Source organism: Micropterus dolomieu, linkage group LG18 (assembly GCF_021292245.1).
Source record: "Micropterus dolomieu isolate WLL.071019.BEF.003 ecotype Adirondacks linkage group LG18, ASM2129224v1, whole genome shotgun sequence".
Taxonomy (NCBI): Eukaryota; Metazoa; Chordata; class Actinopteri; order Centrarchiformes; family Centrarchidae; genus Micropterus; species Micropterus dolomieu.
In genome coordinates, this window is record NC_060167.1 from 4,797,421 (window position 1) to 4,825,082 (window position 27,662).

At 40.3% G+C, this 27,662-nt stretch overlaps 2 protein-coding genes across 2 annotated transcripts in view; both read left to right on the forward strand.

Moving 5' to 3' along the window:
* Positions 1-9,626, forward strand: part of rbl1 (retinoblastoma-like 1 (p107)) — a 21,453-nt gene extending 11,827 nt beyond the window's left edge. Inside the window, exons 12-22 of the mRNA XM_046028633.1 lie at positions 1,209-1,346; positions 1,661-1,825; positions 2,540-2,696; positions 2,785-3,012; positions 3,133-3,320; positions 3,860-4,036; positions 4,368-4,439; positions 4,785-4,872; positions 5,420-5,568; positions 5,683-5,847; positions 7,252-9,626. Of these exons, the coding sequence (XP_045884589.1) occupies positions 1,209-1,346; positions 1,661-1,825; positions 2,540-2,696; positions 2,785-3,012; positions 3,133-3,320; positions 3,860-4,036; positions 4,368-4,439; positions 4,785-4,872; positions 5,420-5,568; positions 5,683-5,847; positions 7,252-7,446 (1,722 nt within the window). The 3' untranslated portion in view covers positions 7,447-9,626. The remainder of the gene's footprint in view (positions 1-1,208; positions 1,347-1,660; positions 1,826-2,539; positions 2,697-2,784; positions 3,013-3,132; positions 3,321-3,859; positions 4,037-4,367; positions 4,440-4,784; positions 4,873-5,419; positions 5,569-5,682; positions 5,848-7,251) is intronic.
* Positions 9,627-16,960: 7,334 nt separating this feature from the next.
* Positions 16,961-19,092, forward strand: tmem74b (transmembrane protein 74B). The gene is made up of 3 exons (XM_046029572.1): positions 16,961-17,015; positions 17,450-17,731; positions 18,457-19,092. The coding sequence occupies exons 2-3, from the start codon at positions 17,507-17,509 to the stop codon at positions 19,090-19,092; spliced, it is 861 nt and encodes a 286-aa protein (XP_045885528.1). The 5' UTR covers positions 16,961-17,015; positions 17,450-17,506.
* Positions 19,093-27,662: the final 8,570 nt, after the last annotated feature.

The window sequence follows — 27,662 nt, forward strand, 5'->3', positions numbered from 1 at the left end:
GTATCCTCAGTTTCCTCACATTTGACATTTAAATGTTCTGTGTGTAACATTTTAAAACTGGATTCAAATTCCATGAAACAAACAAAATGAAGCATATTTGATAAACATTCAGGCGAGTCATTCAGAAACAATTGTCAGTCTCACCATTTTGTACCGTAACAGTGCCGATGTCTCCACCAGGAGCTGCCTCAACCAACATACGTCATGTTATTAGAGGATCTTTTCTTCCCACTGAATCCTCCAGCTGCAGTAAAAAATATCAACTAAAAAATAATATCTCCTGACTTCGACCCTGTGGCAGAGTCACTCATGTCTTCATCACCTCCCGCTTGGACTACTGCAATGGTGTCCTTTATGGAGTACCCAGCAAGGTCCACCGACAACGTAAACATACTTTATTGTTTACAAAGGGCTTGCTCTCTGTCCCCCACACCAGACTGCGGACTTTTGGGGACAGAGCCTTCAGCGTTGCAGCCCCACCATCTGGAATTCGATCCCCACAGAGATCTGCGGTGCTCCCTCTTTGGACACTTTCAAAAACCTTCTAAAAACCCACCTCTTTACCAAGGCATATAATCTAGAATGACCTCCTTTTGTTGTTTGTTGTGTGTCTGTAGTTATGTGAAAAGCATCCTTGAAAAGGCGCTATAAAAATATATATGTTGTTTTTGTTTATTATTATTTATTTATTTTCTCAGTTTGGAACCTGGGACAAAATACTGTTGTGGGATCACTGATGCAGCAGAATCACCGTGGTATATAAATGAGCTTCCTGCCTTTTTGTTTCAGACTTTGCAGAGAACCGGCTGAAACTTGCCGAGATCCTCTACTACAAGATCCTGGAGAACGTCTTGGTTCAGGAGACCAAACGGCTGCACGGCAAAGACATGAGTGTAAGCAGCAGCTACAGTGTCTTTCTTATCTTTATTTGTGTGACAGAACTCAAGGGTCTACTTACTAGCTTTTTCTAATTCTATTTCAACCAGATGTGGTTGAAAGCTCAGGAAAAAAAGCAAGCAAGTTGACCTTTTAAGTTAAGTCTAATTTGTTGCATGTGCTGCTCCCAAGAACGTCCATGTATGAGTCTTCTTGTCTATGTTACCTTCCTTTATATCATTAGACGTCTCCTGTGTTTAAGTGTTTTGTGATAATTTATCAGCTGGCCGTGTGAAGACGTCTCTTTGAGTAAATGTGTGTGTGTGTGTTAGGTGCTATTGGAGCAGGACATCTTCCACTGTTCCCTGATGGCCTGTTGTCTGGAGGTCGTGTTGTTCTCCTACAGCTCCCAGAGAACCTTCCCCTGGATCATCAACATCTTCAAACTGACCCCATTCTACTTTTTCAAGGTCGGACACACTCAGAAACATATACACTTTTTTTTATAGTATATATTTAAACACAAATAGCCAGAGATGTAATTTAACTGCTCAGATTTCACTTCGTTGATCAAGCTGAGACACCTTGTCACCTAAAGCAAACATGTGTCTGTCAGCCTCCATTTACATGTTTCCACCGGAATATTTTGCCAGTGTCTTTACGTCATGCGTGAAACTTGTATCACAATTCATAAAACATTTGACATCTTCCTAAGTCATAAAATAAATAGTACAGTTTCCCAGCTGTTTATGAATATAACTGGATTTATTGTGTGTGCGTGCAGGTCATTGAGGTGTTTATCCGCTCAGAGGAAGGCCTGTCCAGAGACATGGTGAAGCATCTGAACCTGATTGAGGAACAGGTTCTGGAGAGCAGAGCGTGGAGCACAGACTCTGCCCTGTGGAGCGCCCTGCAGGCTGCTGGGAACAAAATCCCAACAGTGGAGGAGGTCGGCAGGAAACACACACTCAGAGAGACGCACACACTTATAAACAGCAATCAGCTGCATGTAGATGCACACATACTAAACAAAGATTATCTCTTGAATTGCATTGAGAGTGAGAGAAAGTTATTATTTCATTGAACATTTCTCCATTTCTCCAACTTGTCTCAACTTTCTAGAATAAAATTTACACAGATATACACAAACATTGTGAAACAAAACTTCCTGCACCGAACAACTTTAATTAGGACACTTTATATGAGGATTTTTTTTGTTTAAAGGCTAATGCCAGACAAAATGGCAGCATTAAAAGGGTTACATTTGCTCTCTGTCTGTCTTTCAATCTATAAATAAATTTTTCTTTTTACTTCTTTGTGCCTCGTTAAACTTTGTAATAGGACAAAACGTGTAGAAGGAAATGAGGTAAAAGGTGAGAATAAGAAGCGAATTGAGATTAAAACCTATTCTTCAGGTCTGAATTGACAGAGCTCGCTCATTGAGCTCAGCCAAAAGACAGTGTCGCCCAACTTAATTGATTTTAGGTTATCCAATGCATTTCTCCCCCTTGTAGCACTGAGCGGTTTATAGCCACAATTTACGAGTTGTATCTCTGAGCCGCAGTCGTCACAGACTTTCTTCCTCTTGTCTTTATTTCACTTTCTCGTTGTCTTACTCGTCTCTCTCCTCTCAGCAACTCTTTCCACTCATCTCTCTTTTCAGGTAAATTTTTCCTCCAGTCTTGACACGGGTTCTGGTCCTGGTTCTGTTTCTGGTTCTACAAGCGGAGGCCAGTCCCACCTGCCTCTTGTCGCTCTCTCTCCCATCATCCACCCCCGCATCAGGGAGTTCAGATTAGGCCAGGTCAGCGCACGCAAAGGTGAGCGTTCAGGTATATGCTTTGTGTATGCAGGTTACACGTGAGCTCTGATAAACTTTAATATCTGTTTTTCCTTCACCCCTTCCAGATGTGCCTCCCTCTCCACTGTCGGTCCATGACCGGTACAGCTCCCCAGCAGCTGGCAGCGCTAAACGGCGTCTCTTCGGTGACGACCCTCCGGCCCCGACAACAGGAGTAGCCCCCAGTGGGAGTCCGTTGTCGTCACCGGCCAAGAGGTTGATGTTCGGCTCGAGCAATACCCTGAGGATCGGTACTCATAGTACCCAGACCACCGTCCTAAGTATCCCGCTGCAAGGTAGCCAATCAGCTCCTTAATTTATAGCTTATCACACGGATGCTTTCCAATGAATGCATGACATCACCTGCAACAAGATTTCTCCCAGAAAGATTTCTGACACCTGATGCATGTCTTCAGGTATGAACAACGACCGCACTATTACACTGATCCCAGTTCAGCCGTGTGACTCCTCTGGTACCGTCACCGCTCAGTTCCTGCTGACCGCCTCCCCGAGCCGAGTCACCTCCGCACCCACGACCGCTGACCCCCAGGCCGGAAGCGGTCGGCCGCGACGCACCGGATCGCTCGCTCTGTTCTTTAGGAAGGTAGGAGATACGCAATATTGACATTCAGATGGACGTCATCATCATCGTCGGCCATTTCAAAAATGTGATTTCTGTTACTTAGAAGCATGAATCGAGGGACTAAGGATAGAGGCTGTTTTTGTTCTTTGAATTTGTGATTCTGGGCTTTATTAATAAAACTGACTTGACATAAATCACCATTTGTTCAAGGAAATAAGATCGATTATGATTTCCTTTTGTCATGTTCCTGTGGAGTCTGTTCAGGAAACAAACATCAACTAATTGATTAAACAACTAATCGCTGCAGCTCCACTCCCCGACACCTGGAACTGAAAATGTTTTAATGTTTAAAAAAGTTATTTTTCCCCTTTAAAACACTTTGTCATCTTCTGTGCATGCAAAAAAATTGTTTAATTTTTCAGGACTCAGCTTTATTAGATTTTTTTCTTCGTTTCAGTAAAAACATATTTCCACATAAAGAGGGTTAGCTTCTACTCTGATCGAATATAAACACTGTGTCAGTCTTCTGACCTACTCGTCTCCCCTGTGTCTGTTTCCAGGTGTATCACCTGGCCAGCGTGCGCCTGAGGGATTTGTGTGTGAAGCTGGACATCTCATCGGAGCTGCGAGGGAAGATCTGGACGTGTTTTGAACACGCTCTGGTTCACTGTACCGATCTGATGCGGGACCGACACCTCGACCAGCTGCTGCTGTGTTGCGTTTACATTATATCCAAAGTGAGAAAACTAATTTGTTCACCAAATGCTTCACATTTAATTATTAAATGGCTGCCATTGTTTCAAGGGTGGAGTTTTGCCTCACGGTAAAATACATTTCTGGCATCTTAACAAGGTTTTTAATTTCTAATTTATTTTGGAAGCATTTCTTATTTCTTAACAGTCAAATGTTCAGTGGTGGAAACAGACTCATTTAGACTTTTAGAGGCAAGTTTGTGCTAGTTTTCAGTTTTAGTCGGACTTTGGATTGACGGATGTTTCTGTTACTTTCTGCTGTGCAATTGTAAAAAAGTTGTTGAGAAACCTGTTAACCCGTTTTCTTTCCTTGTAGATCACCAAAGAAACTCACACCTTCCACGACATCATGAAGTGTTACCGCAGCCAACCACAGGCCAGCAGCCTTGTGAGTCTCACACGCACACACACATGCTCGCTCGCACAAATGTACACACAATTATGATATAATAGGACACAACAACCATCAATCTATAAACTACTGAAAAACGTCTGACAATAACTGTAAAAACCGCATTTATGTAATCCTTATTATATAATAATTTCTGAGATAAAGACAAATTGTGATAAAACCATAAAATGAATAACAGTTATTAATGAATGAATTAAAATAATTACAATGCAGTTCCTGTCTCCTTAAAGCTGGCTTTAAAAAGCCCCTGTGATCATAATTTCATTGTGCAACAGTGCTTTATATGTGATTCTCTGTGCGTGTGCGTGTGTGTGCGTGTAGGTGTACCGCAGCGTCTTACTGTGTCGCACTTCCAGAGAGCAGGTGGCTGATGAGAACATGGAGGTGGATCCTGTTTCTGGTGGCGAATGTAAGATCACAGACACAAGTGCTTCATAAACACATTTACATTTATTCATTTAGCTGACACTTTTATCCAAAGCGACTTACAATTGTTTTTTATGTCAGAGGTCAAACCACCTCTGGATGAAACAAGCAGTCAATAAACACACTGTCTGTTCGTAGATGGCGAAAAACAGTTAAACCAGCGATGCGGGTTTTCAAAACAAACACAAGTCAGTCACAAGATAAACACCATTATGTCAAAAGTTAATATAATGAGTAGAGAACAGAATAACCAAAGTTATGTTTCATTAAATATAATTGCTCAGGTTCATCTCGTAACACCTCAAAGGGTTCCAGACCCGAGTCCGAGCTTTGGTCTTTAAAATTGTTAAAGATGAATTTTCATTCGATTGACTAATCAATTAATTTACTTGTCACTGCAGCTCTAAAAATGTCCGATAAAACAAAACAAGAAAGTTCAGTTTTTGATGACAAATCCTGGGACAAATAGTTTGGCTGATTTTTGTTTTTTGGCAAATGACTTAAAACGGCTGATCTGTGTGTTTCATCAGCTGCGGAGAAAACTAGTCAGGTGTCAGGAGACGCAAAATCCAACCAATCGGGGGAGGAGGAACGCGGGGACCTCATCCAGTTCTACAACAGTGTTTTCGTCCTGAAGATGAAAAGCTTTGCGCTGCGATACGCCACCCACGATAACCGGGTACGACACTCTCACAGTTTGACCCCGAGCAGAAAACTGGGTTCAGTATAATGAAATTAGCTCCTTATACTTAACGAGCGGTTACATAATCTGAGTGTGTGTTTGATTCTTCAGGCGGACGCTCCTCCTCTCTCTCCTTTCCCGTCAGTTCGGGCTCAGCCTCTGTCTCCTCGTCGAGTTTCTCAGAGACACTCGCTGTACGTTTCCCCTCACAAGAACTCTGCCAGCTGCCTCACACCAAACTCCTACACTTACAGGATCAACAGCAGCCCGTCCAAGGCAAGAACACACACACACACACACACACACACACACACACACACACACACACACACACACACACACACGGGAGGGTTGTTGTGTTTCTGATATGCAAGATCACGGCTGCCTCTGTCCTCCTGACATTAACACAGTGTCTTCTGGAAAATTAACGTTTCGATTATTAAATTCAGCTGTGGCGCCATCGTGTGCTGGGCTGGTGAGAAATGAAAGCTGGTGTAAATGTATTTACCTCAGCTGCAGAGAGAACCAAAGGCTGTTATTAATGCAAACTCAACACTTTCTCCATGTTCACCTGCTGTCTTTCTGTGTAATTAGCATTTCTGCATTTCGGCACTAAATCCATCAGGACAACAACAGACACACTCGCTGCTCAGAGTTTCTCTTCTATAACAGAAATAGACTTCCTGTTATTGGTTGACTTTAAACGTGAATAATCTGCAGGAAATGTTGACTGGCTAAATTGTGATCGAGAGAATCTGCAAATTAGTATTGCTGTAAAAAAGCAGAGTGGTAAGTTCTACCTTTTTTATTCTATATCCTTATTTTACAGCATGGAAACATCCTTTAAATGACTTGAGAGCTTCATATATGTGCCTTTGTTGTCTCAGGATGTTTTGCACTGTTAAGTTCAAATGTTTAAACCAGAATAACTCAACACTGAAAACAGATTTTAGCTATATAAGCTCTCCGATGTGTGTTTTGGTGTGCAGTGGGAGAATAAGAGTCTGCAGAGTTCAGACATGAGATGCATACAAAACAACATGTAGAGTTTATACAAGAGTGAATAACACACGCTTCAGTTTACAAGCTGTTAAAAAGTCAGACTGACAAATCATTACATTTTCCCTCATTCTGAAGTCCTCACATCATGCGTTGAGCATCGCAGCAATTTTCCTCGATCAGCACTCTTAAAAAAAAAATATCAAACTACGTCCACGCTTCAGACATGCAGAAAAATCTCTCTAGCGCTGTCACTGCTTTCCATCATTTTGTCATTGACCCAAAACAAACCCACGTTGCATGCTGCACATGCATCTGGGGGACTGTTGCTAACTTTGTGTGATGCTGGACAGTATTTACTGAGAGTTTTTCGAAGCATGGTAATCGAACGCGGTTGAAACAGCAATACTAACCGTCTGGAATTTTACTGTGGTTTATCATAACAGATAACTATAATCGATCAACAGAATAATTATCTGCAACTATTCTGTTAAGCAATTAATCATTGAAGTTATGTATGATGGCATTTTCTTTTTCACTTCATTGACAAAGCGTTAATTGAAAAAATTATTGGCAAATGAATACGTAATGAAAATAATCAATAGTTGCAGGCCTGAGACTCACAGTAAGCTTGACTCTCTCTTCCTCTTCTGTCTCGTCTCTGTCGGCCCGTGCATGCAGGAATTATCGGACATCAACCGGATGATCCGTCAGGGCTGCGTGAGCAGGAAGAGGGCCTTCACCATGGAGGGTGACGTGATGATGTCACCAGCGTGCGACTCCCCCAGCAAGAGGGCGTGTCCAGAGAACGGCAGCAGTCCGGACGTGCTGCTGAAGCGTCTGCAGGACGTCGTGTCAGAGCGGCAGAGTCACTGATGGACGTAGAAACACGTAAAACATTAAAGTAATGAATGCATTTTCATTACAGAGCTCTTCCTCTGAAATGATGGAACTAGACAGTAAGAGTGATTTTTCATCACTGACGCTCGTTTAATTTTGACCGTTTATGTATATTATATGACCTGAGGGTCATAGAACCTGTGCAGCGAATTAATGGCATAATTCATGCTGTTTAGTTTGATCCAAAGCATCTTGTAATTCTAGTGTTGACACAACCACAAAATATTGACTTTGAGACCAGTAACAATATCTAAAATGTGATATTTTAGCCACATCAAGAATCAAATCACTGAGACACTTCACTTTTATTACCGTTTCACCTTTAACTCAGTAACTCAGGTGAACTGAAATGCAGCAGATCCCGCCCGTGTTAGTGTTGCACTATTGTCCATTGCTAAACATTTGCAGCTGCTAGATGGCAGCAAGAGTAGGTTGCTCTTTAAAGAGTGCCCAAAAGTCCAAAATGCCCAAAAAGACAACCCCCTCTTTTCCAACAACTGTTGAAAAATACATTTTGCAGATAGGAAAGCTTTCAGGTCACGTCCTCAAAGCCTTTTCTTTTGTAAAAGTGGAACATGAAATTCTTCCATTACAGCAGACTTTAAATCCCTTATTTGTGAAGCTCGGTCACATACTCGCTCTCTCATCAGACTCCCAAAGCACTCTAAATAATTTTCTCTGGCAGTTAAAATTTCTCAGACTTCAGTCTCTTCATCATGAAATTCAGTGACATATTATTCTGTTTCTGCAGTAAAGACGTGAGGAGACACTTTCTCGTCTTGTTTTCACTCCGCAGAACATTATTGCCTCTGTGGGAGCAAATCAGGTTACACAAGTTCACAGAAACTTTCATTTTTTTCTATGTGGCTATTTAGGCTATTTTTTTAAATTGGTCCAGTTTTAAGCAAGCATGCTGCAGTCAGCAGCAGCAAAACAGGGCTGCAATAGTCACATGTCGCGTCCGGCAAAGCCACCAGACTCCATTGATTAAAAACAGTAATTTTACATCGTTGAACACAGATGTTGCTGGTGTACCGCTGCCATGGTCGGTTAGTTTGTTATTGTGTGACTTTTTTGTTTTAGTTTGTTTGTGTTATTGTGTAACTTTGGTGTTTTTAATAGGTTTAAAATACCAAAGTCACACAATGACACAAACAAACTAACAAATCCTGGCAGATGTAGACCAGAGTGGTAAAATTACTGTTTTTTTAAAAGGGAGTCTGGTGGGTTAGAGGAAAACAATATAGTAACTGTTTCAGTTGAGATATATATAGAGAGAGATATATATATATATATATTATATATATTTTTACAGTGGTACTGATGACCTATCACACTAAGGACAAGTAAACACTCGACACTTTCAGTCCATTTGTTATTGTAAGCTTCGAGTCAGACGACCTTTATCAGGCATTTTTTAATCTAAATTTATGAAGGTTCGATTCTCTAACCTTCTAGAGGCTGTAGCTCATCATTCTTCACTTTCAGGTACCATTATTTGAACAGTCAAACCCTGAACTTGTGTATATAGTTTCCTTTAAGACATAGAAAGGAAGATGAGACAAATCAAGCTCCAATGTACATTCTCTACTATTAAACGTCTTCTAGCCCAAAATCTGCTGAGGTCTCTACTCTGTAGAGATTTTATTGCTGAGGGAAAATTGAATTTTCATTCTTTTTTGATAATTAGTTTTACAGTTTCCTTTTAATCTTCCTGGTTTGTGTTTATGAACCATTTAATGTTGTAATGCTGTAATAATAGGCTTAATGCTAACAAGCGTGCTCGATTGAAGCAGCATTTGTGTACTCGAGTGTGTAGTATCTACACTTCTTTTTTAAAAAATTGAATTTAACATTTTAGAAAACAATCTATGACTTCTAAACGATTTCATGTAAACTGTTTTTGTTCATACCTGGTTTACTAAAAGCACAATAGCAAAGGTGACACTGAAAACCAGTTGTAAATGACAAGTAAGAGTGTAGATTTTGCACTGAGACAGCCAAAAAATACAATAATCGATGGAAATCTGTAAGCAGGAAAGCAGTTTGTGTCACTCTGGTGTGTTTCTCGCTTCAAGGAAATTTGTATTTTCTACAAACAGTCAAAGGTTTTGTACAATAAATTTTCTTTGAGCACTCTGTGTTCATTCATTTGACTTCTTTGTTTCATTTGTCTTCCTCGTGTAGGCACAGTTTCTTGTTAATTGTATTTTTTTTATTTTATGCTGTTTCAAAGAAAAATACTGAATCTCTTTTTATATTTATAGTTTCATTCTTAACCTTGGAAACGTGATCAAAAGCTCCAGAAAAGACAGCGCTCTGCGAGTAAATGGCAGGCGCTCTATTGAGAGTAACAATAGCAACGGCTTCTGTGTGCTACACAGCTGTAGTTTATTTAACTTGTGTTAAAATTATAGGCTACATAACTTTACCTGACAGACCTTCATCTAGTTTTGCGGGGATGCTCTGCCATGTGAATTCCCTCCTGTTGATGTCCTATTTACTAAACCGTAATAGATTCGTGAAACTCACTAACAGCGAGGATCAGTCTCTCTTTTGTGTATGTAGAAGTCCATTGAAATTAAAAGTGGCAATAAACTATTTTGAATTCATTGTTCAATTTTGCGCCTAACAATGAGATTAATTGCAGTTAATGCAATTAATATTTTTAATGGTTGCCTAGCACTAATAAATATGAGTTATTAATTGTAAGTACGTATATGAACACATCGGGTCTCAGTGCTGTCAGTGGTTTGTGTTTAAAGTATGTTGTTCAGGCCTGGAAATAATAAGTAAACAAAAAGATTTTGTAGATAACGTAAACAAAACAGCGGAGCTCCTTCTGAAACACTTACTGTCTGTGCCGACTCATGAAATGTAGAACTTTTTATACATAAATTATTTTCTTGAGGGCTTAAACAGCTGATTCAGGAAAATACACATTTTTTCTTGTTTGTGAGCAGTTTTTGTAGTTTAAACCTGAATTACCTGATTTGTTTGTTGCCTACAGTTACCTTTGTACAAATCCATCAGACACAGAGGAACAGTAACTTTATTTAAGGCCAATATTCTCCCGCTCTTAGCTCTGTTTTTGGTCTCCACCAGCTCCTCAGGGAAATATCTGGCTCTTTAACTGCTAAATGCTCCACTATGTTCACAAGCTCGTCTCTAACGGTGTCTGTCTCACATCACAAGTACTCATTCCTTCCATTGTTACTATAAAAAGATAGATTATAGCAGCTTTAAACCTTGTTACCAGAGAGATGTCTCATACGAACGCACCCTGTAGCTCAGAGGAAACGTGTGTTCCTCTTGCTGAGGAGGAATTCCTAACACCTGCATTTCATTGAGTGTGTTTACATGCACAACAGGATCCTGGATTTGATCATGTCCGATTACGTTTGCGTTTCATGTTTCAGCTGTCCTACCTGTAGTCTATACATGAACAGTATCCAGATGATCGTCTGCCTGCGGGTGTGTCTTGAGTTTTCACCAGCTCACTCACAATGTTTTGTACCAACAAAGTTAAAGTCCCTTTCTGAAGTTCTCATCTTGCTGTTGATTCCATCTGTGAGAATATAATATAAGACCACAGCCGGTTAACATCCTGTTTGTTTACTCAAACTTACCTGAACTTCTATTAAAAACTTGGGGTTTCCTCCCTTTTTTTTTTTCTTGTGTGTGAGTTGAGGTACGTCGAGTTCCCGTTGGTTCTCCACCTGCTCGTTACCACGACAACACACCTCCTTCAACAGTTTCACTGAAAAATAACGCTGAGATGATTCACATGTGTAGGTGCAAAGTGATTTTCACCCGTCTGTTGATGAATATGTTATTCTGCTGTCTAGAGGTTCCCAACATGGTGTGTGGGGCCCTCCAGTTGTCTTTTTAGGGAAACTCCAGAGTAAGAGTGAAACAAGAATAAACAATATTACCATTTTGTTAAGGAAAAGTGGGATATAGTGTAAATTAGGACAAAGTTGTGTTAAATACAGGCTACTTCCATTTCTCAAAATGTGTGTTTGTGCCCAGATTAGAGCTGCCTCTCCACATTGAAACAGGTCTGTTTGCTGCTTTGGAAGAAAAAAGAAGTCAAATTTGTGCAGCGTGTGATCTGGGAGAAATAGAAAATGAGTATCATTTGTGTGTTTTTACCGCCCTTTGCACTGTGAATTCTTCTCTTCCATGACATAAAGGATACAAGATACCAGGATGGACGTGACTTTCATCATCTGATAGAGACCTTCAAATCTCCAACACGTTCATTTTGTAGTACATGAACATGCTGACATGATCTCCTTAACCTTTGACCTTTTAACACAGATCAGTTAATGCAGATTTTATTGAAAAGGCAGCATGTTTAAGTATATATAAAAATGAAGATCAGTTTACTCGTCATGAGGAGTATGTAGTTGTAGTTTTTCTCAGGTTGCAACACAGAGGAGTCCAGCAAGATGCTGCCATGGCCAATCAAAGATTAGGCAGGCTTTTTCTATTGTGACAAAAAATAAAATAGTTGCCACATGTTAAGTGTTACAAACCGCTGTGCTGCATTTTGGCATCTGATACACATTTAAATGCATTAATCTGTTTCTCCTGGACTTCCTGGATCAGATTTCATGTCTCACCGCAGCCACGCTGTTATAACTCCGGGCTGTTTTCAGTCTGAATCCCCACTTAGGCTTGTTAAATCTGTCTCTTGCAGACCCGCTGACTTCATGGAATTACTATACTTACATTTGCTGGAGTACACCTTTTAATTACCACTTGCAGAAAGTAATCTATACAGCACTGTTTATGTACATCAAGTAGATTATAATTTGTGACAGAATGCCATACCGATACCAGAAAGTTTTATTGGCAGAGTCACTTTAAAAGGAATTTGCGAAGTGGTTTTGCAATATCGTCTAATTTAAAGCTAGAATTCAGGACTGTTAGATATAAATAAATATCTGTTACATTCAAGCACTCGCCAATTGAGTTCATACAATGTAGATTAACGCTCTCCTCCTGGAAAATCTCTGCGTATTCGCATATAACAGAGTTTTTAAATTAGGCGACCCACACAGGTGAACCGATGTGTTTTTACAAAAATGTTTTTAGTTTTAATAAGGGTTAGCTTGTATCGTAGCACATAGTTTTTTATCAGTGTTTTATGTTTAATTGTCTGTGTGATACATATTTATGGTACTGTTTCATTTTCCTGTGATAAATACACATCTCTTGAATATATTAGGAAAGTAAAAGAGAAATGTAGAGAATCCTGCCGAAGGTTCTCAGTAACTGAACACTCTGAGGAAAGGAAATAAATCCATAATGCTTAATATCCTTGTGAATACAGTATTCTTTCTCCATCCTGTTAAACTGAATACAATGGCCAGATCTAAAATTAGCCAGCAAAGTATTTAGGCCACCTCTGTAAGGAAGCAGAAAAGCCTCTCAGAGGTTCCTCTGTGCAGCGACTGACACGCCACACTTCCTCTGACCTTACATCTCCACAAGGTGAGCGCTGATAATCTGCCTGAGGCAGGGAGAAACCAATCCCAGCCACCGTGACATGAGATTATTCTACATTTCACGGGCGGCTGCCTTTTACATGGAGGGCTTCTCGAAGACAGCTGGTGTTTCCTTCGCAGAGATAGACAGGAAGCGCTGAGGCCAAGTTCAGTATCTCTCAGTCGAGTACAGGGAAGGCCCGCCTGTGGAATCGGTGGGGGATGTTTCATTTAATTCATGAGCTTTTTTCAGTTTCTAACTCTCCCATTGCCTGCTCTTCAATCTCTGTGGCCAAAAGCAAAAATGGAGGCTAAATGCATGTAAACCACTTGTCCAACAGCTAAACCTCATGTCCCAGTGTTGGTCTGATCCTGTAAACAGTCTTAGTCGTTTTATAACCTACAACACTTTGCAAAGACTATTTGTTTGTGACAGTTAACGTAATGGTTTTGCTTATATTTGGAACATTTGACAAGAAATTACAAATCAAGACTTATAATTTTAGCAAATGTCAGAAAAGTCACCAATTTTATTTCATTGTCATTGAGGAAAACGTTTTTCTACAGGTACATAAAAATACCAAATACATGTCTGAAACTCTTGACGTTTGTTCGGCTCTTGGACTCTTTGCTTTTCAACAACCCTTTAAAGGTTAAGGTCACTGTTGTTCAATGTTTTTTTTTTATTGTCAACAAACCACATTAAAAAAAAGAAAGCTACAACGTGTTAGTCCGTCTCTCGACACAAGTAGTTGTAGTTTTTATCAAAAAACAGGAGAAAATAGTGCATTTGTCGGGGACTATTTTCAGCAGAGGATGAATCCACATATGTTGCTGTAGTGAGTATTTGGGGGCAGCAGGACGGTGTATATGGGAGTCAGAATAGACTACAATGTGTGTGTTCATGGTGATGAATGAACATGTCACCCAGTGCAGCAGTGATGCTCACACATGTGTTTTAATGGTTTCTGGACAACAAAGGAGCTTTATGGCTCAGAGAAAGAAGATAAATGAGGTTGTGATACACACACACACACACACACACACACAGTACTTGTTAAAAGACACATTCACTGTTGGTTTTGCTGAAGAAAAATATAGAGTGGAGTTGTTGTAGTCGTCTGTTGGTGTTCGGTTGACCAAAAACAGATAACAGGAGTGACAGTTTTCTAATAAACCTGAAAGGAACATCTTTTATGCCTACTTATATCACGTAGCTGCAGTGCATTCTGGTCTTTTGACGCCGCTATCTTCTGAGATTTCTGTGATGGATTTCTCTCCGTATGACTATTGAACAGTGTTTTAAAAATACACGACTCTTGTTGTATTTCTCACAAAATCAAACAGCTGCAGAGATGAAGCCCATCAGCCTGTGCAGCTGAGGATTAACAGTCTGTGTGTCTGAGGATGTTTCCCTCTGGATAAAAAACCCAGCCGAGTGTTCAGAGCAGCAGCTGTGATCGGCCGGATAAATCTGCTGCAGATATCAGCAAAAAGACAGAGAACAGACATTTATTCATGTGAAAGATAAAAAGATTTTGAACGATAATGAAATAAAATTGATTCCGTTTTTATATAAAAATGTTCATGTCTGTGCTGGATATGTGTTGCCATGGCAGCAGGAGTGGTTTCTCAGTGGAGATTAACATCTTTGCACATCAAGACGGAGCACGTTTTTTACACCACTGACTGGTTAATCCTCCACATGTTGATGGTGTGAGGAGATCAATGATTACCACATCATCCCATTTTTTGTGTGGAATTCAAAGGCAGATTGTGTTGCTATGTTTATTCTAATAGCTTTTTTTTTTTTTTTTGTTATCTCTCTGTCTTTGTTACATGAGATTTTCTTTTTTAGACAGATGTTGTTTCACATCTGAGAGACCTCGGCCATTTTGATCACAACTGTTTCCTGAGCTGAAACAGGTGGAGGAGAATAAACATTTAAACTTTAAACACTAAATTTCCTCTTTGCTTGCAAAATATATTTAGATACAAGAACATGATGCTGCTGGCTAATGGTAATTTAAATGTTTAATTTCTATGTTCAGTTTGTATTTCTTGGTGGTTAGTCTTGTTGTTTTTGTAGGCTATTTAAATTATTCTATATATATAGCCTATGTGACATAAGGCTAAACATATACTTGAACTCACCCACATGAGCCATTTAGCCATGCTAGCAGCTGGTTGGTCAAGATGGAAATATGTTTGGTGATCACCTGACATCAAATAGGACCATCACAAATGGCGTATACCTGCAAAACTAATGGCTGTCCCTTCAGCCTTCCTCATGTTTAGTGTTTATTAGCAAATGCTAGCATGGTGAACATGGTAGACATGTGTAAATGATAGGTTAGGCTTTTTTAACCCTGTCTTAAAACAACATTCACTCATCTGTAATCATTCCTCCCATACTGAGATTTTAGTGTGACTGAGGAGGGATCCTTTTTAAGTTTGTTTTCTTTTAAATATATTGTATATTAAATATAAGCTACAATTTGGAGGAGTTAGGGCGACATCAAAATTACAAAATGCGGGTTTAAACAAAAAAAGAGTCATAATTACTTTATTGTAGCCTGCGTCCCACAATAATGTTTCTGTACCAGTCAGATTTAAGTTTTAATCGTCTCATTGATTGGTGTCATCGCAGTTGACTGATGCTGTAGCCTACACACTTGCATTGCACTCTCCCTATTAATTTATTAATGCATATTCCCCCACCACACCTCTCGGGGGTGATTTATCTGTCCATCTCTGGCTCCAGCTCTTCAGACACCAGCAGAGAGAACCACAGGCTGGTTTTGCGCATGGTCAGTTAACCCCGGTCCTCCCTCTCTCTCTCTCTCTCTCTCTCGCCCTCCCCCCCTCTCTCTCTCTCTCTCTCCTCCTCACACATGATCCAGCAGCATCCATCTCTCCGGATGAGATGTCCAAAGCAGTCATCAGCTCCAGGTAAGACCCCGCTGTCATACCGATCGCTTAACGCGAACGACTCTTTACGCCCTCTCGTCGGTTTCCCCGCAGATGTTTGATGATACAGGCGATGTTTTTTTTAAATCCGGATTTAGCGGGGAACTGGGTGGATGCTGCCTGCCTGGATACTGAATCCATCTCCCGGTGTCTCCCTCCGGAGAAACCGTCACTTGTGTCGCTCCGTTGTATAATTTAACTCTGAATAAGATCCCGCTCTGGCTCGGACTCCCCCTCCTCTCTCAGTCCGTGTTATCTGCCTTCAGGTCTGGATAATGAACAACATGTCAGTCGGTGTCGGTGCTTATCAGTCCCGGTTGATCCTGATATTATCTCTCCTACACACACACACACACACACACAGACGGAGTGTAGTGGTCCAGGTTTTGGCAGTTTGGCGCATCACAAGGTCACAGTGATGGTGTTGCCGGACACCTTACCCATGGGCGCTCAGGCTGTCTGCGGGCCACGGGGCTTGATGTAACGATAGATGGTAACTGTGTCAGTGGGCTACTTTAGTCTGGTGCTCCCCGGAGATTAACCGGCTGCAGAGACAACACATGTGATGCTTTCCCGGAGATTAAATACAAAAAAGTGAAATGAAAAGGGCGCATTTTATAAATAAAGTTAGGCTACACCTCATGGCTAACTGAGTCAAGAGGATCAACTATAGTCTTGTAGCCTAATGTAGACTATCACACTGCTTTTACACAGGCTTTTCATTATAATTATAATAATTAGAATTAGAATAACCTGGAGCGAAACTGCTGTTTGGATGAGGTTCACACCCACAGTGTTAACCATGAACACACTGTGAATTTATTCTCTGTGAAATAAAATAAAACTAAATGTAGGCTATTTTTTTCAGAGACATTTGTCTCACTGCTGTCTTTGTTTTCATGTCACTTGTGTTTTCAACACCCTCCTGTGCACATGCGTGTATGTGTGAGGAGCGGATGGTGTTACAGTGATGGATCTGTTTAGGATTTAGGATCTGGTTTTAACTGTCCATACATGTCTCAACAGGAAGTGACAGCGATGATGAAAGAAAAATGGAAATAAATAGGCCTAATTATCAAGGTGAGATGCTCATGATTGAGATGATTTGTGTGTGTGTGTGTGTGTGTGATGGATAACCTACTGATTCTGTCCTGAAACCTCCCTCGTGCTGCAGAACTGCTTGATTTTTAACATTTTCATCATTGATTTTTAATAATTTTATTGATATGGGTTCAAAAACCCTCAGTGGAGACGTATTTAATAGTAACAGGGACATACCAGAGTATATCAAATATGAGGCTACATGTCACTAATGTGTAGATTTACTCACCAGTAGCCTATATAAATATTTAAAGAGTGATGTCGGTCACTATTGATTTCTCCACAGACACTAATGTCACTAAAGTAATAGGTAGGGACTATTATGTCAGGCTGTCTGGTTAGTTTTAACACATTAAAGGCCTACCTGTATCTACTTTCTCTTGTCCATTCAATCATATGTTTTCTTTATTCAGTGAGGATAATGCAGAGCAGAGGGGTTGTGAAGACATGAGCACATCGGACACATTTAGATGGAGTCTTCTTTCAATGCCGTAGAGCTCCGGGAGCTGCGGGGTGGTGGAGGCCGGCGAGGCGTGTCTCCGACACCACCCTCAGCACCCTGGACAGCGGCCACAGTGGGCTGCGCTGCCCGGGGGTTCGAGAACGCCTCCTACCAGCAGGACGAGGAGCTCGGCCACCAGCAGGGGGCCACAGCGTCGGCGGGGCGTCCGCCCTCAGCTTCAGGCAACAGCAAGGTAAGTTCAGCCTTGTTGGGTGGTTACTGCTATGGTGGAACAAATGATAGCAGAAACTGCTATCATTTGTTCCACCATAGCTGTCTTTTTAGTAGTAGTTAGGCTACCATTCATTATGTTAACCAGTGATGTGGTTACAGTGAGGTGACAGTAGCCTAATTATTACATTTTTTACCCTGCTACTCACAAACAAAACCTGACTGCAAAAATAAAGTATGATAAAGTGGTGGGATACAACTAAAGAGCACTTGGCCTACACAAGATGTTATACAAGGATGTCATTAGTCTGGTTACACAACCAGAGATTAACTTCTGAAAAAAGTCACATCAACCATGACAAAATGATTCAAGCAAAAACAAAAACATAATGTGCTTGTAAAGATATGAAAAACGTGATTATATTTTCGGAAATAGCTCTGTGGCACTTTTAAAATGAAGTTGTCTTTTGGCTTGAATGGTCTTAACCAATACTGTTAACAGAGAAACAACATTTGCAATGCAGGTTTTTATTTGTGGCAGCCACTGTGGACCAGACTGTTTGCCAGATGCCACTGTACTCAGATATTTACTTACTTGCATTATTTAAAATGTGACTCAGATGTTGACACTAAAAGACTTTTGCTTCCAGCTTGGTTTTCTCTGTTTTTACCTGCAATTCCTTTATAAATATTGGGTTTATTCTTGGTCATGTGTTGCTCTTGTTTGTAATTTTTGTCTTTTTTTAGGGGGAGCAGCAGAATCAGGAGATCTCTCCGCGGTCATATGATGAGGAGGAAGGAGGTGGAGGGCAGGAGGACGGCCAGGACTTCACTGAGTTCAGCCCCGCTGATGATCACTCTGCTGACTACGGCTTCATCTTCGCCCTGGTGTTCCTGGTGAGCGGGATCGTCCTGGTGGTCATAGCCTACACCATCCCGCGAGAGGCCAAAGTCGACCCGGACTCCGTGTCGGCTCGCCAGATGGAGAAGCTGGAGATGTACTACGCCCAGCTGGGCTCCCACCTGGACAAGTGCATCATCGCGGGCCTGGGCCTGCTGACCCTGGGAGGGATGTTCCTGTCTATGCTGCTCATGGTGTCCATCTGCCGGGGCGAGATGTACCGACGCAGGGCGGCGTTTGTTCGACCTAAGAGGACTTACGGTTCCATCAACCTGAGGATGAAGCAGCTGGCGACTGGAGAGGCAGTAAGCGGCGAGGGCGGGGACGGAGGTGAGGATTTTTTGGTGGAACGTGCAGAGACAGGGAATAACATTCAGCCAGGACCTAGTGGGGACTCCAAATCAGAACCAGGACCAAGCAGACACCCTCCTCCTGCCACATCTTCCTCTTCTTCTACAAATGCAGCACATGGAGTCAACTAGCGGGGCTTTACTCTCACTCTGCAGCTGTTTTGCCTTCCTCTGAGTGAGCGCTCAGTTGCAAAACGGGGATGCAAAATGGTGCAGGCCCCCTGTTTGTGCCGGCAGGAGAAGCACATCTTGAGCACAAGGCTCTCTGCTGGAGCGACCCAGCGTTAACCCGGCGTTTTTGGATGAACGCTAAACCAAGTTTATGGGATATTTATTCTAACCAATCATAAGGGATGTATTACTTAACAAAAGAGAGCTCAACTCGGTAGAAGAAGAGAGGTAAGCCTATGCCAGTGTGGAAAAGAGCACATTTGGAGATGAATGGTTGAATTTCAAAGATTACAGTTACTATATAAATCCTAGTATGTTAATCAGAGACTGAGTTTTACATTATAAAGCACATCGTGTCCGACAGCCCTGGAGGTTTGTCGCCACTGCAGAAAGAACAATTACTTTATTTATGACGTCCGTCCAGTGTTGAAACTCTACAAAAGATGTTCAAGATTTACACCTTGGCACACTTTAAACGCCCAATCTAACCTTAACACAAACATTAAATATCTGACGTAGTCTATCATGCTACGTCTGTTGGAAATTGGAGTGTCATTACTGGACTGTCTAAATAAAGTAACATGGAAAGTGTGATGCTAAAGCTCTCGCACAAATTGACAGAGGCAACACTTTTGAAACTAATATTTAACTCTAGCGTGACATTTACAGCCACCAGCAGCATCAGCAATAAATTGTCAGTAACAGTAGAGAAGATGAAGCATAAAATAATCTAATCTGTGTCACCACATGCCCTCAAAAAAAGGATGATCAATTTAAACCTGCATTAAGCAATTTGTTTGATTTATTAATATGACTGTGTTAAAGTCTACTGTGACCTTGTTCTCATAATATCATGACCTTTTCTTGTAATATTTATACTTTAATCTCACTTTTTTTCTCAAAATATTTTTTTAAATTGTTCTTAATTATTTTCTAAATTTGTTAAATATTGATCTCGCCGGTTTGACTCCAGACAGAGACCTTTGTTGCCTTTCGTGCCTTCACCTCACTCTGTCAATTAAAGGCAAAACAATGTCCTAAAATATCTCTAAAATAAACATTAGCTTAATGCAGCTTTAAAATTTGACATTTCTAAAATATTTAGTTGATTGATTTTTGACTGTAATACAATAAGATGCAGAAAGAGGTAGGAGGGGATGATAAGAGGAGAGAGAGGTGTTAGACTGAGAGGACTGATATGAATCATTGTTAAGAGGGTGACACACATTACCCAGAAAGCATTGCATCAGCAGTCCAGCAGCCATCTACACTCTTACCTAGTCTGATTTTGTTTGTCAGAAATCATTTCGCTCTCTCCTTGATGGTTCTTTTGTGTTTTTATCCAACCCTACACAGATTTTGTCCCTGCGTCTTGGTCGCAAATCGATTCATTTTGTTTTTCACGGTGGAAACTAGATGAAGGAAAAACATTTGGTTTTCATCACAGGAATGTCTCTACCCGGCCGAATCCATTTTTGAGTAGCTGTATTGGGTCATTTAGTTTGGATTGCATATTTGTTTGAAGGTGATTCTCAGACAGCTGGGAAAGACATGTAATTTTGTAAGTGACAAAACCAGACACATAAATCTGTAAAGGCGTGAAAGTCAACTCCCCAACAGTTTCTCACCCGACAGAGTGATTTAACACTTTCACCGCTGGTGGCTCAAGGCCATAGATGACAGTTTCACATATACAATGACACGATGCTTTCCATGAATGAAACAATAACAACCCAGATCTCCAAAGTATCATGTCACATATCAAATGTCTCATGCTGCATCACTCAAAACTGTTGCCTCATGTTGACTAATCAGCATTTTCTGCATCTAGCATCACTTTCCACAACATCAGAGTCTTTGTATAATGCTGCAAGTGAAAATCCACAATCAGCATCTCCTTTAAAATACGAATGAATGATTATCTGACATTTAAAGGTCCTGAGAGTTTAGTGGACAATGGAACTAGCATGTGCTACATGCTAGTTGCTGCTGTGATAAGAAAAACTCACAATTTCAGCTGCTGTGACTTTCCTGGTTTTATTTAATTGAATGTTGAAATGAATCTTAACGGGCACAGCAATTATTATAATCAGTATATGATCTATGAAAAAATAATGTAGAACTGTGCTTTAAATAGTGAAACAGTTCATTCGATTTAAAAGAACAAACATCAAGGTGTCTTCAGTCTTTTTTTTCCTTTCTGGAGAAGAAGCTGGTTTTGACTGGACTGAACCTTTAATGACACAGCGCCTACTTACTTATTTGTATTATATGTAAACAGATGTTATTTATGTGATGTAAGGATACAATATGCCTTAATGAGTAAACACAGACACTGTAAATTGTGTATACACAAGTATTATTATGCTAATGTATTAAGGTCTGTATAGTGAGACAGTTAGCCAAGGGTAATGTAGCTACACACACACACACACACACACACACACACACACACACACCCATAATGTCCTCATAAGACAGGTGTGCTCACAAACCAGTGTGTGACTCTGTACTTGTGAGAAAATCTTAATATACACACACACACTGACATACTATCTCAAAGCTGTTTATTAAGATATGTATCACATTTTAATTTCACAGTACAAATATACTGTAAATATTACACATAGACATGTCGGATGTAGTCGACCAGCAACAGCTAATGCTCAGAAACCAAAATACGCAACACAGGCATGCAAAATTGGAAAACCTCGTCACGGTTGGAGCAATTTCTTTCTGTTAGCAGCTTAATAACCAACTCTGAAACTGAGCAGCTGAACAAAAGCTGAACAATTGTGCTTCAGTGCTGAACATTGAGATTCATTAAATCACAAAAAACCCATGGGAAAACTAATAGAATTTAATCATTAGTAGATATTAGGGCTGCAACTCATGTTTTCTTTCACTGTAGATAACATTTTTGGTCCATAAAATGTCAATGTCAAAGATATTTCCAAAAATCCAAGTTGACATAATTAAAAAAAACAGCAAATATCCCCATTTTAGTGTCTGAAAACAGTTTTGCTTAAAAAATAACGTAGACAAATAATCAAATCAAAATAGTTGCCTATTAATTTAGTGTTCAGTAATCATTTAATTGATCGTTGCAACTCTAGTAGATACACAGTTGTTAAAATGCTAACTGTAATCATGTACTGTATTCATAATAACTGGTATATACTCAGATCAATCTTCCCTAAAGTATTCTGCAGGAAAATTAAATTAAGTTTATTTTACCACAAATTTATTTACTTCCTATATTATACATTACTTGGTAATGGCAGTGTCAGAAGCACTGTTCGATAATCTCTGGTGCAGCAGGTTCATTTTAAAGACTGTTCTGTTGCTGGACAGTCACAGGTTCAATCCCGGCTACAGTCTGTCTCTGCTGAGGTGTCCTTGAGTAAAGAAAAGACTCGTCTCTGGCTGCTTCTGGTGGATTCACATGAGAGAGCTTCTTTGTTAAATCTTAAGACGACTTTTGCTTGGGCACTTGTAGCTGCAGGAGACTTCTCCCCCCAAGAAAAACATTAAGTTTTTTTACATTCAATTGATGTTAGCGGCTTCAGTAATTATGACTTTTTTTCACTCAGAAGCAAAGGGAGTTGATGATGTTGTTATAGAGCCACAAAGTCAGCAGATGGAGGAGTGATGCGGTCAGATGGGTTAATAAAAAGCCACTATTTGTTTCCCCTTTCCTACTGACAGTCCCTAAAGCTAACCAAACCGTGACCAAAGCCGTGCAAGATCAGAAAATTCTTTTATTTTTACAAAACTGATTTGTAATGGTTTTGAAAGGCACAGTGAGTATGTTGTCCTGCTGAGGGGCAAACAATGCATTTTGTCTTTTAATTTAAAGCACTTGAAATGTTTTTAATATTTTGTACTAACAAGTTGATCCTGCTGTATGTAAGTGAAGCAATGAGGCAACTATTTAAGCTCTGTTATCTTTGGTGTTTGAAGTAGAGGGTGACACAGGAGTGGATTTTCACTCCTGTGTCATCCCATTTTCACAAAAACACGTCCCATTCCTGATTAGAAAAATAAGAAAATAGCCTTTATTCATATTAGAACTGCATATTTATATATAAAAAGCTGTGATAAATAGTGAAATTGACTCCCGTCCGGAATAAAATGCCCGCTTCTAGTTTGAAGCTAAAATCTCCCACAGCCATGCCAGCTGAGGTTCCTCTGTTAATCAAAGGTTGTCTGAGAAATATCCAGCCTCCTTCTCACTTTCACAGTTCAGAGTGTGATCACACTTTACTTTTTTTTGTGTCTGGAATATAATAAAATCTGTGACAAGTTTTAGTAAATGTCATCCTGCCAGATTAGTTTGGCACGTTCGAAATAACACGTGTATATTTATCAAACTTCTGGAAGTTAAGACATTTATAGTGATAACTCCCTGTGCGCTGGTGTTCGCTGGCGTGGACTGCAGGTTCATTTTAAGCATCTGATATTCATATTTGAGCCATCTTAACTTAGACAGCATTATTCTGTCCTGCTCTAACAAGCTGGACTGACGTCGTAAAAAGGTCCTGAAGGTAGCCGCTGCAAACCTGCAGTCTGGAAAACATTTATTACCTGATTATCTATAATATCCATGACACACAAACCAAATTATATTCACCTCCATTGTAATCGGCGGCAGCAGCAGAAGCGCCAGTGGTGTCAGGTGTCAAATAAAACCAAAACTGTCTTCATGATAAACATTTATGTACCAACAAAAACTGACCCTGAAATTGTCTTGAAGTAGAAACTCAATTCACTTCTTGATACCACCTTTAATGTGTGTCTTGATAATGAATTATAGAATATTGTTCCATTAAGAAAGCATTTGATCTGGGGCTGTTTATGCGGTCAACAGATGTTCGCTGAGGTTATTGCTGCTCGCTCGCCCTGCTGCGGCTCCGCCCTGGCTTACTCCACTTTACACTAATTTGAATTTTATAATATTTGATGCTTAAAATGATACACATACAGAAACATCGATATGGAAATGCTACTACATGTTTAAGATGAGACTCTAATCCTGAATGATGCATGATGAACACCACAGTGTACAATCTGTACATCACCAGTTTACAACCAGAAGTAAAGAGCACACAGGCTTCCGTGATTTCGGTATGATTAGGAGAAAAAGAAAAAGAAATAAGAAGTCAACAGAGGCAGCAGAGGTGAGAGAGTGAAGGAGATTAATGGATGTGGGAGAGCCGATGCAGCGGAGACGCCGGATGACGTGAGCTGATTCTTGAAGAGATGGATTCTCAGCTTGCATGGGGGGAGGACAGGGAGTGACTCTGCATGAAGCTAAATACTTCCAAAGACACTATCAGGTTTCCCAGAGTGAAACAACAAACAGACAGACACGACTCTACTTAAGGTTTTAACGAGCGTGAAAAAGCCCTCTAACGCTGATTCTTGTCGAGGGACAGAGAGAGAGAAATTAGGCCTGCTTCAACCTGCAGCTCCTCATTAGAGCGGGGAACAACACAGCAGCAGAAACACAACACGATAGAGGGAATGATTGTTCTTGCTGGTTCGCTTCACACAGGTTGGACGCACAGAGCTGGAAGAAAAAGGTTTTTAGAGTGGGGTTTAGTTACACGCACGGATGGATAGAATCAGGTCACGAGGAAGCAGACTAAAAGGTTGCTGATTGCTTTTGTGGAAAAAACTCTGCACCTTTAAAGGAGAAGTGCTTTTCCAGGTGTTAGACTGCTGCTTATGTGAAAAAAAAGGTAGCATAAAGCCTTTTGTGTCTCCAGAGGGAGCTGTGTTAAGTCTGAAAAACGTCCTCAAGGCCTGAAGACTACAAGTTTGAAAATGACAAATGTGAGTTTTGCTGCGTTCCAGACAACTCAGATCTCGCCCTCCTGATAGTAAAAGTACAATGAAACGTCAGAGTTCCTACTTGTGAACTCGTAGCGAATCCATCTACCCCATCTTCACAAAGAAGCAGATGTCTGACATCTCAAAACAATGGCTCGTGGAACTGCATATTATAAATGGTAAACCATCAGCTAAAAAGGCAACAGGAAGTATATTCGCCTGTGTTACATGTAATACATACGAGCATATAGTAAAACCTGTCTTGTGTGTAAATTGAAATATGTCGCTAGTGTTAGTATTAATTACGAACTTAATTAGGTCTACAGTAAACAATCAAACAAAAAGTCATCTTCTTTGCACAAAAGTTATTCGGGAAAACGTAAAAAATTTGAAAACATTAGGAAATCCAACATTTTTGCTGATTACCAACTGATGTAGACGGTAAAACAGTTAACGTATATTTATGTCAATCGTTTTCATTACAACAAAGTGCACTGCTGAGATTCAATCATGTGTACCCAAGAAACATCAGTTTGTCACGGTCAGGCGTTGTGCACCTAGAACGCTAAGAGGTTGGAAATTTCCTCTGGACGCAGCATAAGAAAGATGTGAACTTACCAGACATCTGTAGCTCGCTGCTCATCTCTGCTGCAGGCTACATTAGCCGACCCAGCTGTTGGCGATGTAGTTGCATTGTGGGTAACGTAGACAATAGATTTTGACAAGGAAGACGAATGAGTGGAATTAAAAATACGATATCTCTGGTTCTGCTGCATCGATTTTGTCCATCGTGAGGCTGATGATATTATCGAAGTGGAATAATAAAGAATATACAGTATGTATATATCCAAGTAAGACACATGTAGACCTAATTTATACTTTCTACAATTTTATTTAGTTGTGCTCTATCATTATAGGTTTGTAAAATACAAAGGCAACTCACCATTTAAAAAAGAAGAGTTTTGAAAGAAAAATTAAAGGGTTGATTCATACAAAATACATCTTGAACCGTGAACACATCCTAAAATACGTGAATGGATATTTACTAGAAATGAGAACAGAAGAAGAGAGCGGGAGGGAGAATGGACATGTGAGTGTGGAGCCTCTGAAAAGAGCAAAACTATGTTTCTGTTCCTCTGTGACGTGTTTGAATGTCAAGACCGACCACGAGCACCTTGGCCAAAGACAGAGAAAATCAATCTTTATTCTGTCGGCAGCACGATGACTCTGTTACCATAGAAATGGTCTATTTATAACAAGCACTGTTGGTAGAGCAGTTCTCGGATGTCATGGAAAGGGCTTGTGAGGGCACCACAGAGGAGACAATGTTATAAACTCTTGAAACCTCTGATTGTATCCCCGAGGAGGGAAATATATAAATGCAAGGAGCCTTTGGGACTTTGCAGGAATAAATTACACATTTTTAGGACAAATCATCTGCAGGTGGACATTTTCCAAGAACCAAAGCTTTAATTCACACCAGGCCAAGGGCGAAATTTAGCTGAGTAGTCACAACTCGCTGCAGGAAATCATGAGGACAAAGCAGGCAGATTGCCCCGCTATGCTAATGAATAAAGCCTTAGCATGGGATTTAGATTAGTTTTTTTCAATTTGGTTGCCACAGATAAGTCAGATCACTTGGTCATCAAATCCCAAATTTACCGTAGCTACACCTCTGATTATTGCCATGTGACTTAGTGTAAGCGATGTATTTATGAGTGTGCGATGGGTAAATATCTGTATATAATTAGATAGAAGAGAATGTCTGCATTCGTGGAATACAAGAACCATGTTTCATCAAACAAACAAATCAACTAATGTCCCAAAATATACTGAAAAACATTTTATAACTCATTAGTCTTCCTTCTATTTTGTGAATAATCGTCTACTACATTTCAGAACCACAGTTTCCATGATGCTTTAGAACAGGAAATATAATGTTGAATTTTTACATTTGGGCAAATTGGCTTCATTAAAAGTTGCAGATTTAGATATTAGCATTGCCTGTTTGCAGTGGTCCCATGGATGTAAAGACAGCTGCCACTGATTTACTTTATTTGCTGTGGACATGGAAGGAAATAATGTCCTTGGAAAGTGTAAGTCACACTGAATCTAAAAATATATACATCATGACCAGTGGCATTAGTACAGATGGTGCAGCCAGTGCAATGCACCTGGGCCCAGCTGATTACAAGGGGCCATGAGGGACAGCGACAATTACTGCCTAGATTGTGATCAGATGATGTCATCCATTCATTCATACCGTGTAGGCCTCTGATGAGTTGCTGTACTTTTCCTATTCACTATTTGTTCTGTGATTATTGACATACCGTGTATGCTGCTGTGTGTTGATTTGTTTCTGAAGCTGACGGTGGTGGTTTGAGTGCAGAGAAAGGCTGTTAGACCTACCTTGATAGACTTGGCACTTGGGCTGCTGTCCATGGTGCTGATCAAAGGCTGCAGGTTTGCAATTGCATGGAGTCATGTGTTTGTATGCCATTATGTATACAAGCGTGCTTTTTTGCCTCAGGGCCTAGCACATTTATGTTACGCTGCTAATTATGACTGTTTTCATTTATTATTTTAACACAAATTGCAGCAATCCGGCACAAAATGTTGTGTTGCAGTGTTAAAAGTGCATAAAGTACGATAATATCACCCGTGAGCTGCGTGTCACAGCTACTGTTGACTCTGTT

What these genes read in the sequence shown, in the direction of transcription:
- tmem74b (XM_046029572.1), top strand. Translation starts at nt 17,507, where the DNA reads ATGGAGTCTTCTTTCAATGCCGTAGAGCTCCGGGAGCTGCGGGGTGGT. An exon ending in CAGCTTCAGGCAACAGCAAG is followed by an intron (nt 17,732 to 18,456) that starts GTAAGTTCAGCC and finishes GTCTTTTTTTAG; the next exon opens with GGGGAGCAGCAGAATCAGGA.